Source organism: Natator depressus, chromosome 4, assembly GCF_965152275.1.
Source record: "Natator depressus isolate rNatDep1 chromosome 4, rNatDep2.hap1, whole genome shotgun sequence".
Classification (NCBI taxonomy): domain Eukaryota; kingdom Metazoa; phylum Chordata; order Testudines; family Cheloniidae; genus Natator; species Natator depressus.
In genome coordinates, this window is record NC_134237.1 from 10504554 (window position 1) to 10522316 (window position 17763).

The 17763-nt window shown below is 54.2% G+C and overlaps 1 protein-coding gene across 2 annotated transcripts in view; it reads right to left on the bottom strand.

Moving 5' to 3' along the window:
* The window catches only part of RBPMS (RNA binding protein, mRNA processing factor), a 142692-nt gene that overhangs the window by 9147 nt on the left and 115782 nt on the right, over positions 1 to 17763 (bottom strand). For both annotated transcript variants that reach the window (XM_074950384.1, XM_074950385.1), the window contains one exon: positions 10591 to 10660. In XM_074950384.1, the coding sequence (XP_074806485.1) occupies positions 10598 to 10660 (63 nt within the window). In that variant the 3' untranslated portion in view covers positions 10591 to 10597. The remainder of the gene's footprint in view (positions 1 to 10590; positions 10661 to 17763) is intronic.

A 17763-nucleotide genomic window follows, 5' to 3' on the forward strand; every position in this document is an offset into this window, starting at 1 on the left:
AGAGAAATGTGGGGGTCTCGTTTCAGACGACAAGCTGCGCTGATCCCCCTCTGCTGGGGGGGGTCCTTACAGCGAGGTGCAGGGGCTGCTCTTTTCTGGGCCAGGTCGTGTGGCTGCAGCAGCCAGAGCGCCGCGAGGGAACTAATAATACACCATTCCCAAATATGGCGTTGTGTACGTCTCCACTAGTGACGTTGGAGCAATCCTTATTTTGGAAAAAAAGCTGTTCCCCAAACATTCAAAACAGATTCTTCATGCATCGCTTTCTAATACGCAGGCATGGAAATAGCCACTGGACATCATGTCCTTTCCTAAAAAGACAGGACCAAGATGCGGAGGCTTAAAGGCAACAGCCATAAATTAAGGTATCAGCTAAGAGACATGGTCCTTTTCCAAGTGTGGCTATTTCCAGCAAGGCCGGTTTTGATCTGTTCTGGGGCCTCAAGCTAGCTGTGAGGGCCTGGGAAGAGTCAAGCTAACCATGTGGATGGGTGGGGGCGTGCGTGGGATTGGTGGCTTGGAGTGGGGAGCGCTCCCTCAAACAGTAAGCAACCCCCTTTCGCAGCACCTCCCCAGCCAGCTGTTCTGCAGTCTGTCCAGCTGGGGAGCTTTGATTTCTCGCTGGTGGGAATTTTTCTTTTCGTCATCTTATAAGGTGTTAGTGGGGTGGGAGGCAGGGGAGTGGGACTTTGATCTGGTTACTATTAGCGAGTGGGTGAGACTGGGACAGAGGAACAGGCTCCTCCCACTTGGCTCTTGTTTCTATGGGGTGGGCTGGGAGGGTTTTTTGGAAGGGGCAGATGGACGATGGGGCGGGGTAGGCGGGTCTGGAGCCATTTGGTTAAAAAGCACCTTGCAAGATGCGCTGTTGGGATTTTGGCTGTCTGTCCGTCTGTCCCCACTATGGCTGTCTAGGCTGGCTGGCTTGTAAGCGCTTCGGGGCACAGACTGCTTCTTAGTCTGTGTTGTGCAGGGCCCAGCCCAATGGGAGGGGCGCGATGCTGCGTTGTGGTCACTCTGGGGTTGAGTCAGGAGGGGACTCACGAGTCCATTGTATTGTAACTGCCTTGGATTGCTCCTGCGTCGTACGCTGCTGGGAGGGGAATGAAACCTATGTTCTCTTTCCCCGGGGTCTGGGGGATTAGCACCCAGGAACAAAAGGCCAACCTGAAATGGTGCTGATGGCTCTAAATACTGAACTGGATGGGCAAGAAGTGGCTTGTTGTCCATTGCAAGAGGGCTATCTGCTCCTTTAATAGCCCAAAGGGAGAGGGCTGGGGAGAGCTGACCCTGCCCTAGCATGAAGCCCAGCAGACAGATGCTGGGAAGCAGCTGACCAGCACCTCATGATTGGTCTGCACTCTCAGCTGGCCAGTATAAAGGGGGAAAACCAGGAGAGCGGAGCTGGTAATCACTGCAGGCAGACCAGCCAAACCTGTGTAGCTGCCCTGTGGGGTCAGAGAGGGCCCCACCTGGTAGCTGCCAGAAGACCCCAGTCTGAACCCCCCCCACCCCAGATGGTTGTTTGTGTTGCTTTTTGCACACTTGTCTATCTTGTTTGTGAAGACAATAAACAGAGCCCCGAAGACAGGGACAGAAAACGAACCTGGGCCTGTCTGATTGTCTATTTCCAGCTGGTGACTAGAGCCACCAGGGTACACGTAATGGAGAATGCGGGCGTGGCTTTCCATGGCCCGTGGAAAAGCAGGGGTCTTGCCGCTTCTATGACTTGGAAAGGAAAGCAGTGGCCGCCAGAGTGCCTGACTGCCACAGCAGCAGCCGTAGTTCCCGCAGAAGCATCAAGAGGGTCATCAGCAGTGCGTGCTCAGAACATTGGCTTGGGACCCCCCCACTCTACAGGTTGGTGCAGGCTGCCAGGGTGGGAAGAGGAGCCCTCACACTAAGATGGGACCAGAGGGTGACCTGGAGTCCTTCCTAGAGACCTTTGAGCAGGTGGCTGAGGCCTACTGACCCCCAGTATTCAGTTTTGTATTGACTTCCACAAAGTAAATGAAGTTCTAAATTTGATGTGTATCATATGCTTAAGATTGACGAGATGCGAGATGAACTGGGGCAGGCCTAATATATAACAATTCTGGCCCTTACTAGCTGACTGCACTTGCCACACCTTATGACCTCTACCAATTCCAAACCCTTCCGTTTGGTCTCCATGGGGGCCCAGCGACATTTCCAAGACTTATGGATAAGCTACTCCTACCTCGCTGGGTATATGCTGTGGCCAACCTGGATGATGAAGTGATTTATACAAGTATCTGGGCAGAACATCTCCAGTGGGTCAGAGCGGTGCTCTAGTCCTTCAGGGAAGTGGGCTTCACTGCCAACCCCATGAAATGTTGGATTGGATATGCAGATACAAAATACCTGAGATACCCTGTGGGAATGGGAGAATCAAGCTGCTGGTAGACAAGGTAAAGGCTCTTGAAGACCCGCCAATCCCTGCCACTAAGTGACAAGTAAAATCTTTTCTGGGGCTAGCTGGATACTATTGTCGATTTATACCACCGTCCCTTTAACGAACCTTCTGCACAACAAGGCACCACAGAAGGTGCCTTGGGCTCCTGCATGTGCAGATGCATTTGGGGATATCAAGTGAATCCTTTGCAGCACACCAGTGCCACGTAGCCCGGACTTTACTAGGGACTTCATCTTGCAGACTGATACCTCTGAATGGGCATTGGGGCTATCCTTGAGGATGGGGAACCCCCATGTTACATCTGAGGAGAAAGTTCCTGCCCTGGGACCAAAACTATGCAGTGATTTGAAATGGAGTGCCTGGTGATAGAGTGGACCATTGAGGCCCTGAGGTACCATTTGCTTGGAGCAAATTTCATCCTTATCATTGACCATGCTATGTACAAGACAAACCCCAAGACAGACACAATGGCACCTAGCCCTGCAACTGTATGCATTTACAGGTCACTACCGGTCCGGAGCCAGACACGTGAATGCAGACAATTTTCATGGGAAGGAGGCACTGCGGGCACCACTCCTGGGGGTTGGCTGGGGGGGGGGGGAAGGAAGGGCATGTAATAGCACAACCTGCCCCTTTAAGTCCTGGGGAGGGGTGGGGTGGGGGAACAGGGAGCAGCTGACCCTGCCCCAGACAGAAGCCCAGCAGGCAGGTGCAGAGAATCAGCTAATGCATCTGATCAGCACTGCATGATTAGCTCATGCTCTCAGTGGGACAATATAAAGGGGGGAAACCAGGAGAGAGGAGACGGTAACCAGAATAAGAGGCTGCAGGCTAGCCGACAGACCCTGTGGCACCCCTGTGTGGAGCCAGAGAGGGCCCTATCTGGTAGCTGCCAGAGGACTAGCCTGAACCCCTAGCCAAACTATTGTTTGTGTTGCTTTTTGCACATGTTCCTTTCTGGTTTGCAAAGACAATAAGCAGAGCACTGAAGAAAGGGAAAGAAATCTAACCTGGGCCTGGATGCTGGTCTCTTTCCAGCTGGTGGGGAGGAACACCAGGGCACACCCATACGTATGGGAGGCTGGGCAAAGGGGAGTCCAACTGAACACGTTTGACAAGACCATGTGATCAGGATCTGAGCACTTGTTGCCAGGGTACCAAGAGCACCTGGTGTCCTACAAAGAACAGAGACATGGGGGCCAGCTAGGCCCTGAACATGTGCCATTTGCAAGCAGAGCAGCAATGTTAAGGAGGGGCGCGACAGCCTCTGAGCGATCAGTACCTCCGTGGGGAACAAATATTTAACAGCAGGCTCTTCAGTCTAGCAGAGAAAGGGATAACATGATCCAATGACTGGAAGTTGCAGCTAGACCATTTCAGGCTGGAAACAAGGTGTAAGTGTGAGTAATTAGCCACTGGAACAATTTACCAGGGATCGTGGTGGATTCTCCATCAGTGACCATTTTAAAATCCGGACGGGATATTTTTCTGAAAGATCTGCTCTAGGAGATATTGTGGGGAAGTTCTCTGGCCTGAGTTACACAGGAGGTCAGACTAAATGATCAGAGTGGCGCTTTCTGGTCTCAGATCTATGAATCCCCAGGGATGCAGGCTTTCTCTCTGCCAGTCAGTGCTTCCCGACTAGGTAATAGATAGAGCAGCACTTCGCCAACGTCAGTCTGAGGCACGTCTGTATTTTTAGTCCAGGACACTTCTGTTTTCTCTAACCATCTTGGCTTTCTATAGAATCACTGACTGTAAGGTCAGAGTGGCCCATTGTGCTCATCTAGTCTGACCTACATAGCACAGGCCAGAGTCTGTCACCCCGTGACTCCTGCCCGAGTGAGAGTGGAACAATCCAGCATATCTTTTAGTAAGTATCAGTTGCCGTGGTTAATATTATTACTGGTAAAATTCTGCATCGGATTTCCAACTTGAAGCTTGCTGACTGCACCTGCAGCCATTGGTTGTGCCTGTGAGGCACTGGGCTCTCTCCGAGACGGTGTGCCGGGCTGGCCGCGGGGTCTGTATGGGGTGCTGGGCTCTCTCCGAGACGGGGTGCCGGGCTGGCCACGGGGTCTGTACGGGGCACTGGGCTCTCTCCGTGACGGTGTGCCGGGCTGGCCGCGGGGTCTGTACGGGGCGCTGGGCTCTCTCCATGACGATGTGCCGGGCTGGCACTGGGGTCTGTACGAGCCGCTGGGCTCTCTCCGAGACGGTGTGCCGGGCTGGCCGTGGGGTCTGTACGGGGCGCTGGGCTCTCTCCGAGACGGTGTGCCAGGCTGGCCCTGTCTGTACGGGGCGCTGGGCTCTCTCCGAGACGGTGTGCCGGGCTGGCACTGGGGTCTCTACGGGGCGTTGGGCTCTCTTGGAGGTGCTGGGGTCTTTCCAAGGTGGAATACCTGGCTGGTGCTAGGGTCTCTCTGAGGCAGTGCACTTTGGTGGTGCTGAGGTCTTTCTTAAGTGCCAGGGTCTCTCCAAGGCACTATGATCTCTCTGAGGCAGCATGCCCAGCTGGCACTCAGGTCTCTCTGGGGTGGCACGCCTAGTTGGTGCTGGGGTCTTGCTGATGTGGAGGACTTTCTTAGGTGCCAGGGTCTCTCAGATGGTACACCTGGCTGGCACTGGGGCCTCTCCAAAGCACCAAGGTATCACTAAGGCAGCAAATCTGGTTATTGCTGGGATCTTTCCAAGGTACCATGTGTCTCTATGAGTTTGGATACCTGGCTGGCACTGAGATCTCTCCAAGGTGCCAGGGTCTCTCAGAGATGGCACACCTGGCTGGCACTGGGGTTTCTCTGAGGTGGCACACCTGGCTGAGACTGGGACCTCTCCAAGGCGCCAGGGTCTCTCTGAGGTGGCCCACCTGGCTGGTGCTGGTGTCTCTCTGAGGCAGTGTATCTTGCTGGCATGGAGGTCTTTCTTAGGCACCTGGGTCTCTCTGAGGTGGCACACCTGGCTGGCACTCAGGTCCCTCTGAGGCACTGGAGTCTCTCTGAAGTGGCCCACCTGGCTGGTGCTGGGGTCTCTTCTATGTATTTGTTTATCTTAGGGTACATCCACTCAGCCACTGCGCGGGTGTTTCCCAGTGTGGATGGACAGACTTGTGCTAAGTCTGCTGGAGGTAGTGCACGAAAAGTAGCAGTGTGGCAGCAGCCTGGGTTAGCCGCTCGAGCACAATCCCACCTGACCCGTGGGCACATACTCAGGGTGGCTAGCCCGAGCCGTGACCTGTCGGTTTTAACGCACTGGCTTGAGCAGAGCTGGCTCATGTTGGTCTCCCCGTGCTGGGACGACTACTCCCAGCTGCTGTGAAAACATACCCTTAGGTTTAGAAATTAAAGCCAAGATTTTCTAACACGACTCATGAGTCCGGGGTCCAATTTGTGGCAGCTTGTGGTGTTTGTTTTTCAGCTGCCCGGGCACAAGTCTGCAGCACTGCCGGCCAGACCCAGCCTTGGAGATCAGGCCCTTCTGAGGGCTCTCAAGTTGGGCACTGAAAGGCACTAGCTGCTTGCAAAAAATCTTGCCCTAACTGGCCCGAGCCCATCTGTGTCAGGATGACTTCCCGTTGCTGCTGCTCCCCTAAGCCTCAGAGCAGAGGTCTGCTCAGCTCTACTTTCTAAGCCTGATGTGAACCCAACCCAGACCCAAGCCCCAGCCCGAGAGGCTTGAATCATTTTCTGACCCGACACTTCCCCCTGAACCTGAGTGAGTGCCAGCACCACCTCCTGCCCGTGCGGCTGGCATGGTGGTGGCTGCAGCTGCGTGCCCTGCTCCTGACAGCCGCTGCCCCATGCTGACTCTGTGTGCCGTGGAGCGAGCGGTGCTGTGACTTCTTGGCACACTCACTGCACAGCATAGTCAGGTTGTGGCAGCCGGCAGGAGCGGGGCAAGCAGCCAGCGCCTCACCAACACCCAGGCAGGATGCGGAGAGCCAACCTGACCGAAGCCCCAGAGGATCCAGTTGTTTTCCCACCTGCCCCAACGCGGGCCCAACACTCGTAGTCAGGTCCTCCTGCTGGGTTCAGGTCAGGTGGCACAGCTTGAGCGCACAGGGGGCTAGGCTCTGGCCTGCTTGCACAGATCGGAGTGGGAGAGCAGGGCCTCAGAAAAGGCTTGGAGCCCGGTGATGGGGCCGAATGTGCTTGCGGTCAGTGAAGAGCTGTGGCTGAGTGGAGGATGTACAGCCTAGCCCTGCCAACCTGGCCCCTTTGCTAGGCACTAATCTCTCACTGAGGGCATGTGAAGGTGCTCAGTGGGACATTACATACAACATCAGAGCTAGCCAGATGTGGTAGCATTTGCCGATCTCCCTTAAGAAATGTATCCCCTGGGTTTTATTTGTGACATTCACGTTTATTGAGCTTTACATGTAAAATGCAGAGCTAGTGGGGAGTGTGAGGGAAAGGGGGAGGCTGTCTGGCCGTAGACAGTATCACTGGGAGGGACAGTACGCCCAGACTCCAGGAGCTACCAGTGGTGGGTGACCTCGGCGTGTGTATGGTGGGAAGCCTGCTGAACCCTTTTATCTGAGCTGCATGTCAAGAATCACAAGGAACTTAGACGGATGTGCTGTGAAAGTGGGCAAAGCCTGGGAACAGTCTGGTAGATGCATTAGGGCTTAGCGCTGCTACTGGCCTAGTGGTTTTACTTTTTGTTTTAATATCCACAGTTTATTTATCCACAAATGGCTGCAATATTTACAGACTGTATCTTCTCTAACTTCTCTTCCAACACTGATTTGCATCAAAAGAGTACATTTGTATAATAAAATAAATTCTCCCCTGTGCTGTGGTAATCTGTGCTCAGTAACTACATGTGTTTTTCATTTATGGACCCTGGCCTGATCTGCTGCCAAGGGAGTTTTCATTAACTTTTAATAAGACATTTTTGTTGTATTTGGACATGCATGTTGTAAAGAGTAAGGAAGGATCTGTGCATTTCAGGGAGAATGGAGCCTCCTTGCTTTCGTCTTTGTGGAGAATCTTTGCAAGCTGTATTCTGTATGCACTTTTAGATTCAGATTCTAAAGCCTGAAGGGGACCATTATGATCATCTAGCCTGACCTCCCCATCTAACACAGGCCAGAGAACCTCACACAGCGATCTCTGCATCCAGCCCATAACTTAGTTTGAGCCAGAGCATATATTTTAGAAAGAGAGAGTCCAGAGAGACAGATGTCAAGTGATGGAGAATCCACCCCGTCCCTTGGTAGTTTGTTACAGCAGTTAATCACCATTCCTGTTAAACATTTGCACCTTATTTCCAGTACAAACTGTTGAGCTTCAACTTCCAGCTGTTGGATCTCGTTCTGCCATGGTCTGTAGGTTAGAGTCCTCTGCTCTCAGAAAGCCCCTCCCTATACAGGTGCTTGCAGGCTGTCATCGTCACTTCTCAACCTTCTCTTGAAGCCTGAGCTGCTTTAGTATTTCTCTGAAGGCAGGTTTTCCAGACTGCACATCATCCCTGTAGCTCTTTTCTGAACCCTCTCCAATTGGTCAGCATCCTTTTTGCCATGTGAGACATCAGCGTGGGACACAGTAACTAGTAATGGTCTCACTAATTTCATAAGCAGAGGTGATCCCACCTCTCTGTGTATGCACACAAGGATCTTCAGACGTGTCGTGAATGTTGTCTACGGGTGACTTGAGGCCATGCTGCTGGAAGATTTACTGAGTAGTTCAGTGCCATTCTGAATGAGTCTGGGTTACAGCTTTGACTGTACCCCTGCAGAACATTCAGTGGCAGGGTGACTGAGCCATTCTTTCAGCTGAGAAAATATCTGCTTATTAGGGTTGTCTCTCTCTAAATGAAGTCTATCCCATGGTTTCTTAGCAGAGATGGTTTTGAGAGGGGCGCAGACTACAGGCACTTTCAAGTCTAGTAAGAAACAGTATTGCTGAGATGGTAATCAGCTGGACAATGAGGATGTGCTGAGGATTGGCACAGTCACTGTGAGGGCATCAGTCAGACCACAGCATGTCCCACCAGCAGGCACCAGGATACCCCAACGTGATGAAGCTGGTAAAAGGCAGTTTCCTCGTGCCATTTACTCCCTATGCACACTGGTGAGTAGCTAGAAGCTCCACGGGCACTGACAGACCTGCCGTCTGGAGCGGGGCATGCTTGGTAGCCTGGGTGTTTCAGATAGACTGCTCTCGGCTTTGCACTGCCATCGGCCAGTGCTGGGCCACTGGCAGGGAGAATCTCCCCCACATACAACTGCATGAGGGACCACCCACAAATGTCAGCAATAGACAAGGGCAGGAGCACGTGGGGCACCCCCTCAGCGTGCCAGGGCCTGCCGTGGGCACAAGGTCCCCACAGCAAGAGAGACAACTCAGGCCAGGAGCACCGAGTGCTGCAAGACCCCTGCCCTGCAGGCACGCAGGCCTCTCTATGACCTCAGCTGTGGGCTCCCGCAGTGCTGAGGTAGACAACTCTCAACAAGGAATGTGACGGTGGGGCCCCCAGCTTTGTGTGGCACATAGGGAACGTGGTGCCTACAATGAGCCTGTGAACGAGGAACGCTTGGGGATGAGCACACAAGCCGGAGCCACTGCACTGAGCCACCAAAACACTGGGTCATGTTCTCCAGCCTTCCCTGGCAGCCCTTGCTAGTCACCTCCAGGCCACGCTCCGCGAAGCTGACAGCCAGTGTGAGACATACGTTAACGTCACATCTCTTTGAAGGTGCAGGCCCACTGCTGCCAGCTATGAGAGAGTGCTCCCAATACAGCCTTGCCAGCATGGCACCGTGGGGCACAGGGCCAAGGAGATGAGCAGTGGTGTCTGGGCATGATCCTGAATCCATGCTGACTCTCCAGCACAAACATGCTGCTGTGGCCAGAGTTGTGGGCAGTGTCTGCAATCCTCTCCCCTCCCTGCTCCAGGGGGCCCCAGTACAGCTGGGCCTGGGTCAGCTTGTGCCCATAGGGTGCCAGGCCCCAGCTCTGTGTGTCCGCTCTGCCACCACAGCCTGGGTCTTGACCCCCTGGGCTGCAGGGAGAGCAAGGAATGACGGGGGGATAAGACTAGAAAGAGAAAACAAGGTGCAAAGGGAGAGGGTGGAGAGAAAACAAGGGACAGGAAAGAGCATGGCCAGGCCAGACATAGGGAGAGGCAGGGTAAGTCTGCCAGGGGACGATAGAGGGGCTCTAGGCATGGGGCACAAGGGCTGTGGGGTCAGGGTACCCAGCCACCCAGCTATTGCCCTGGGGCTCTGACAAAGCCGGGCTGGGAATGACGGAGCTAAGACCTGCCTGTTGGGTTTAGTTAATTCATCTGGGGCCCTGTTCTCCAGGGTGTGTGATAAAAACACACAGCAATGGTGAACGAAAATGTTCGCCATCTCTGCCTGACGGAGGCTAAACCAGTCACTCCAGCAGCAGAGCCCGCTAGCTCTCTGTTCGGCTAAACATGCACCCGAAGGAGAGAGATTCACAGTCAATGTTTAGAAAACACACGTGTTCGTTGAGCATGCGTGAGCGCTCTGAACGATCTGCTCTAGGGCACCCACAGGGAGGCGCCCCTGAGTGAAGGATACAGCCTAGGCTAGGCAGGTCAGACAAGACCTGCAGCCTCCTCCTGGCCTTCCAAGCTACAGAGCTAGGGCATTTTCTCCCTGTCTGGCCCTTTGATGTGGTTCTGCTTCGTGGGCTCCCCGTGTCCCACAGAGCAGAATGCCCGCCCTTTTGCCTTCACACACACACACACACACACATATCTTGTGTTTCCATGTGCTGCACCCTCCCTTGCAGCCAGCGGTGTCCCTTCCTGGCTCTGCTCCGGGGGGGAGCCTCGTACTGAATGAATGGCATCACAGCCACTCCAACAGCACTGTCCAGTGACTTCCTTCAACTGCAGTTTCGGTGCCCTGGGCTCCGTCACCCACCCCTAATGCCATCTGCGGGCACTGAATCACTTTATCAGACGGTGACAGCAAGGGAGAGGAACGTAGGGACTGGGGATGCGTTAGGAGATACCGCCGTTCCTCCCAGGCCTACAGACTCCGACCAGAGCCGGGGGCCGCGACGTGAATTCTGCTATGGCAGGACATCCCCTTCCTCGCCTGCCCGCAGTGACGGTTGGAAGGGGCCATTCCCTCCAGCTGGTGCCGGGGAAGCGAAGCCCACGCCGAGCCGTACACTTACACAGTATTCAGCAGAACTGACGGGACTTCCAGCCCTGAGAAGCAGCCTCTGAGGGAGGGAGCCAGCGCATCTGAAAAGACAAGAGAGGTGGAAGTGAAACATGAGCTAGGGTGCATCACACGCCTTCAACTCCTGCACAAACCACATCCTGGGTCTCTGCGAAGAGGGGACGAGAGCTGGGCCCTGTTCTGGGCTCACCCTAAGTGCCAGACAGGCCTGGCCCAAACCCCTGCTTCAAACACTACCCTCTCCTCAGTTCTGGGCGGTTCAGAGCTGCAGACCCAACATTATGTCACCTGTTCATTTCCACTTGCAACCCTGTGGTGGTGCACAACGGATTCAACGGGAGGGCCAAGGCCAGCGCTCGTGGCCCCCTGCCAGAGCACACCTGTGGGGCTGGATGTGGGGCAGATCTGTGCCGGAGCTGCGCACCCGAAGTTGGAGCTGTGGCTTAGAGCTGGGGTTCTCGGTTCTCGCCCCCCCAACATGCTGTAACAGCTCCATGGCCCATCTGTGCCACAACCACTGGTTTTTCTGCCTATAAAAGCCAGGGCCGGCATGAGGGGGTAGCAAGCCGGGCAATTGCCTGGTGCCCCACACCACAGGGGGGCCCTGTGATGCTAACTTGCTCAGGCTTTGGCGTCAGCCCCGGGTGGCGGGACGTGGGAGCCCTGGGCTTCTGCCCCAGGCGGTGGGGCTTCGGCTTTCTGCCCTGGGCCCCAGCAGGTCTAAGGGCAGCCCTGCTTGGCGGACCCCCTGAGACCTGCTCGTGGCCCCGCAGTGGGCCCCGGACCCCTGGTTGAGGACCACTGGCTTAGAGTTCATCTTCGTGCTCACTATCCTCTTCCTGCTGCCACTGGGTGCCATGTGGTCTTCCCTGCAGAGACGGTATTGCCTGAAGGCAGCTCTGACCCAAACACCAAACTAAAGGAGTCAAAACCCAAGCCAGGGATTGGGGGGGGGGGGGGGGGGGGAGTTTAGTGTCCCATGCTCCCTTTCCTTCGGACATGTCCCTCTCCCTGCCGTGCCAGCAGATGAAAGGAGAACAGCAGTGCCTATGCTGGCTCTACATCCTCAGGGGACCCCTTTGCACTGGCTGATCCTCCTGGTGCCAGTCGCACCAACTCTAGGTGTGAACGGGCGCATAGCAGGAGGATCCTGCATTGATTTCCAGAGATGCTGCACCACGCTGTCTGAAAATGCTGTTCTGATCTGACACATGACTCTGGAAATATGCTCCGTTTACAAGCAAAATGGTGGCTCCTCTAAGCTCCAGCTCTGCAATCTCCACCTAAGCTCAGACAGCCAGGCAGGGCCCAATGTTTCTCATGCATTATCATCAGGGGTCTCCATTTTGCAGGCCAAAGCTGCCCTTGTTGACACCTGCCCACCCCCTGGCGTTGGGCAGGTTTGCCGAGCAGTAACTCGCTGGCGCTCCATGGACAGCGCCTTTCCTGCTGCACAAAGAGGCGCTCATTCGCGCTTGGCTGTTCGTTCTGCAGGGCAAGGGGGACTGAAAGCAGGGAACGCTTCTTTCAGCGGCGAGCGCTAGCAGCTGGGACCCTGGCTCTGCAGAGTGGGCAGCGCCGCTGGGAACGGAGGCGGTGCCGTTTTGACTCAGCGCAGAACCGCTTTCTAGCGCACACACGTGACGGCGAGCTTGAGGGACTGTTGTTACGCAACAGAGATGTCGCTAAGATCGTAGCGTATCCTCCGCTGCTGAAAGGATGGCTTCTCCCTCCTTCGCTGCACCAGTAGATGGGTGTAGGAAAGCAATAGGGTGTAGGACACAGCTTCTTTCCAGCGGCATGTGCAGCACCCAACACTATTAAAGTGACAGCTGCAGAAGGAGGGACCGCACCCTGAGAACGCGGCTCTGGAGAAGGCACTCTGTCAGGGGCGGCCTGAAAAGTTGCTTTTGCTCCCACAAATATGGTGTGAAATGCAAGGTCTGCATTAGGGCCTGACTCTGCCGTGTGACTCCCCTTGACATGGGAGGAGCTGCTCCGATGTCACTGGGCCTGCTGTTGTATAAGGTGCTAATCAGTGTGGGGGTGGCAGAAGCAGGCCTTGAAACCCTTTCTCTCTGTCCTGCAGGTGCTTCATTGTGTACCAGCTCTCTCTGTCCCAGGCCAGGATGCATGGAACATGTCCAACCGCAACCATCAGAGTGAAACTAGACCATTTTCACTTGGCCGCTGAGCGGCCTTGTCCAGCTGTATGGAAACGTACCATTTCCCACTGATGCCTTTTGTGCCTGAATGTGAGCAAGGCCGAACGGAAAGGCAAGAAAAGAGCCCACTCCGACCGCCAGTGGGGACAGGGGCTCAGGGAGGGAAGAGTTGGGCAGGACTGGTGGGGGGTGGGGGGAGATTATGAAGCTTGAAACCAGCCCCAGCTCTCCTAGCTCTGAGTTTCATTCCAGGGTAGTTGGGCCCTTTGACATGCAAAACTTGGAAGATTCTCATTGTAGCCATTTGAAGTTGGGCGAAACCTGATGATTTTGACTAAGTTTCGGGTTCATTTGAAGCCAGAAATTCATTGCGCAATGCAGGGGCTCAAACTCATGTGAACTGAAACAAGTGGGAGTTTCATGGACCCTTGCACATGGAGATCATTGTTTGATGCATCCATTATGATGTCATCAGCTTATTTCATTAATAACCAGTGAGGATGCTGTTAATGAGTCCTGACATTTCAGACCTGAAAGCACAATTGTGCACAAATAATTTGTATGTGCAAATAGGCAGTTAGATGTCTAACTGATCATTGGGATATGCAATCGCAGTAATTACATGGACAAATTATGTGCCACACTTTTGCACACTCATTTTTAAATACACCTTTTGATATTTCATTGTTCAGGTACTGCTGCTGCCCCCTTGGCGCTCTCGGGGTGGGGGGGCTGTTATCAGATTTTGGTTTGTATCCACAGCATGTCAGTGGAGCCAGAAGGGAAGGAGACACTGAGGGAGAACGGGACAGAAGCTGGTAGCCAAGTGCAGCATCTGGCACTACCTCCGCTCTGCAGTGTTTGGTGGAGGGATGTAGAGATGTCAGGAGACTGCTCTCCTCATGGGATGCATTGACTATTTCTGTATAGGTGAAAGCCATGGATCTTGCTGAGGAAGCTCTGAGCTTGTTCTCCTGATGAAGATGGCCTGGAAAAACTACTTTGGGTAAGAACTCTGGAGTATCCTAATAACCACTGGTCTGAAAAATAAGGAGGAAAACTTTCTCTGCCAGACAAAGTATTTTATTCCTAACCCCTGTGGCTGGCAGCTTTGATAGAGAGGAATGTATCAGAGTCATAGGTTATAAGGCCAGATGGGACAGACCATTATGACCATCTGGTCTGACCTCCTGCATGGCACAGACGAGAGCAGCCCTGGTTTTCAAAGTTCGGGTCGCAACGGCATTTCAGGCACTGGGTCGCTCTGGGCAGCACCGCTGACTGGGATGTGAAAAGTCCCCTCGACAGTGCTGCCCAGCTAAGGTGGGCTAGTGCCTACCAGTTCCGACACCGCGCTGTGGCCAGCCGTGGGTCCGGCTTCGAGGCGGGGGGCCATGGGGCGCTGCACGCTGCCCCCACCCCAAGCACATTTGGCTGTATTGAAACTCATGTTGTTTTAAGCATGTTATGTCAATACAGTTACTTTTCTCAGCTGACCTTGTTATCGGATCCAATATCAAGTTTGCTTGACAATACCTGTTTTCCATAAAACCATGCTGGTTATTAATTATGCTGCAAGCCTTTAATTATTTACTGATCAATGTCCGGGTAACTGGCCTGTAGTGACCTTTCTGAAATTAGCTATTTTCCAGCCCTCTGGAACTTTCCCAGGGTTCTGAGGTTTGTTAAACAGGAATAGCAACGTTTCGGAGATCACCCCTGCCAATACTTTCTAAACTAATCTATTGGATGCAAGCCATCTGGTCCCGCTGACGTCAAAATAGTTAACGCTCGTGGTTACTGTTTGTAGTTGCTTTTGCAGTGTCTGTGTGTAGCAGGGGGTGAGGCTCATGGGGCAGCATCTGTGTGTAGCAGGTGGACAAAGACCGGCGGGGCGGCGTCTGCGTGTAGCCAGCGGACAGAGGAGTCTGTGTAGCAGGCGGATTGCTCTCCAGATGGTAGGCTGCTAACTGTGGATCAGAGAGGTTGTGAAGCCCTTGATTTAAGGGACTAGCCGGGTGTGGCCCGCTGCGCAGACTAGTGTAGAGTCTGTCCCTGGTGCTGGAGATGTGAGAAGGAGCAAGAGCTCTTTTGCCGACAGTTCTGCCAGGCTGGGCTTATCATGTAGCGGGCCCGGATGCCGTTGTGTTGACACGGGAACCAAATGAGCAGGATGTCCAGGTAGCAGGAGCTGTGAAAGCCCTCGTGCCCAAAGCAGGCAATGAGCATCACTGCAGGCTGTAAGAGCCTCATCAGCAATACCCTTGGCTATTTGAAGTGTGACCCAGTCTGGACCCAAGGCACTGGGATCAGCCACACCTTAGCCCCTTGGCCACAGTCCAGGTCTGGATCCAGACTGCTGGTGTGGAGAAAGAGAGGAGCAGAACTGGTGCCATACTCAAGAGCCTGCAGCCTAAATCAACCCCACTGAGAGCAGAGCGGCTGAGAGAAGCTGCTTGCTGTGTCAGACACAGTGCCCGGGCCCATGCCTGTATGGGTGCGGCCTGGAGGGCACCAAGAATTCTACCAATGGCTGCTTCCGTGCCATGAATGTGCCTGGCAGCCCTCGCAGCCAGCCCCCAGGCCACAGGGCTCGGTGGAGGAGATCAGCCCTGAATACAAGCACTGAAGAGTTAGTTCTACTTGCTTAAGTAAAACCATGTGAACAGAGACAGTTGCCAACGCTTAGGTCTGTGTATGTGCCGTGCCTCGCACAGCAGGCTCGCTCCTGCCTACAGACACAGTATTGCCAAAATCGTGAGTCAAATTCCTATAAATCATGATTGGCCCCCACACAGCAGGAGATGTTTTTAAAATCAGCAAGCCAGACTTCTTAGCCCATCTTTTGACTTTTTAACTCCCCTCACCCTCTCCTCACCCCTAACATAGGGGAATTGCCAGCCATTTCCTATTACTGCCTTCACTCCCCTCCCTCAGACCCAGCAGCACCACCTCCCTGACTCCCTCCCTCCCACTACCCCGGCACCCTCTCTCTGCTCTAGCGTCATAAATGTAGGCAGGGCTTAGTGGCAGGGCCGGTCTGTGTCCTCAGCCCCGAGGCTCTCGCACAGAGCTCTGCCAGCCTCGAAAAACACGGGATCGGAGGCGCTTCTCGTGTCACAGCAGCAGCTTCTCCTGCAGGTGCTGAAATCCTGTGACAGAATCCTACAACCCCTTTGCCAGTTGGCAGTCCTTCCCCTGGCTGCTACCCGTACCCAACACTCGCCCTGGGCTGTGGGCACTGCCACTGGATCCCCTCCATCTCCCACTCCATCACTGTCCTCTGCCTCTCCCTGCACCCGCATGCCCCTGCAACCTCTAAATCACACTCCTGATCCCCCCCGCGCTCCACATCACAGGGCCTCTGCTGCTCCTCACAGTCCCTGTGCCCGGTCCAGCCCCCTGAAACGTGCAGTGACAGCCACATTGCCTGTGGGCCTGGCTTCAATCTCATTGGAAACAATGGGAGGTGGCAGATATCTTTCTCAAGGGCAGCCTCCCTTACCCACGCAGACTGTAGGGACATGGTGCCCATTGTGTCAGCGTTAGCCCCATTCGCTGGCATGGCAGTTGACAACCATTTGGAATCAGGGATGCTTCCCGTGTTAGCACCTTCCATCATGTATTCACAGACAGGTGCAAACAACCCAGAAGCACGAGAGCCGTGATAAACCTGTGAGCGCCGGCCCTACGGTGGACCAAACTAGCAGCTAATAATACCCATCTCTTGAACAGCAGCCATACAACCACTGAGTGGAGCTAGGGGGCCGAGCCGTCTGGAACGCTCACAGGCCCCATTTCGAGGCAGATGAAACAAGAAGGCCTAGTGAGCAAAGGAAGTTCCTCCTAGCCACGCGCGTTCCTGGCTCCAGGACCTTCCCTGCCAACCTGTGGGCGCTTGCCTACTCTTCTTTCACTTCTGGTCTTATTGCCATTTCCCATCTTTCACTGGAGGGAGGGCCAGCCACCGGGTCCAGGAATACACTTACTCTATGCTGCACAGCACTGCCCCCGGCTCCAGTCTCTGCCTCCCCAGTTTCCTCACACCATGATTTTTGTACCCCTGTAGAAATCCTGGTGCCATTCACCCAACCAGGTCTGTAAATGGGGTAATAAGGGTCCCTAGCTGCCAGGAGCATTGTGAGGGTAATCCAGGAACACCTGGTAGCTATACGGATGTCTGGCTGCTGTGGGCTAGGTAAGGCACCCTGGTTGGATGACTCGGCCGAGGGGCACAGCAGGGGCATGTGTGCTTCTGCTCTCCGTGTGTTCTGGGCATCAGCAGCTTCAGTTTCTGGGGCTCTGCAGGGACCCCCTTTCCCTATGAACATGCTCTCAGCCTGGCCTTGCCAGGTGGGCTGTGTTGTTTGGAAATTAGGTTAAATGTAGGCTGAAAGGAGCTGACAGTATCCTTTTAACTACAGCTCATTGTTAATCCAGGTGGGCTCTGACTCTGGTAGGGACCACGAAGCCCCACCTCTGTGTGGCCTGCCTCTGGCACAAGCAGGAACATAATAAATTGGTTGGTCTCTAAGATGCCACAAGTACTCCTTTTCTTTTTGCGAGTACAGAGCTAGTTATATAGGTAGCTCTCTTGCTGAATTAGCCTTCAGTGCAGGCACACTCCCAGGGCCAAATGCAGCCACAATGTTACTGGGCTTGGTGGAGCTGCATCTGCTCATACTGAGCCTTTGGGGTTGCAGTGCTGTTCATACAGGAGCCCATACGGTGCCGATACACCATGGTTCTGTGCATCCTTCTCCCTCCCCATCCACAAAGCAGGGGAGTGTTACCTGCCTGGAGACTCCCAGCTCTAAGCAGATTTCGAGATGAGAGTGAAAGTCCCACACGCCTTGGCCAGCCATACCGATGCTACAATTGCCCTGGCCCCCCAGACATGGGAGCTGGGTGTACTTCATCCTTGGGTTAATTCAAAACAAAGAGATGGCTCTGGAACTCACTGGGTGTTACATGAACACAGGGAAGGGAGGTAAAGTACC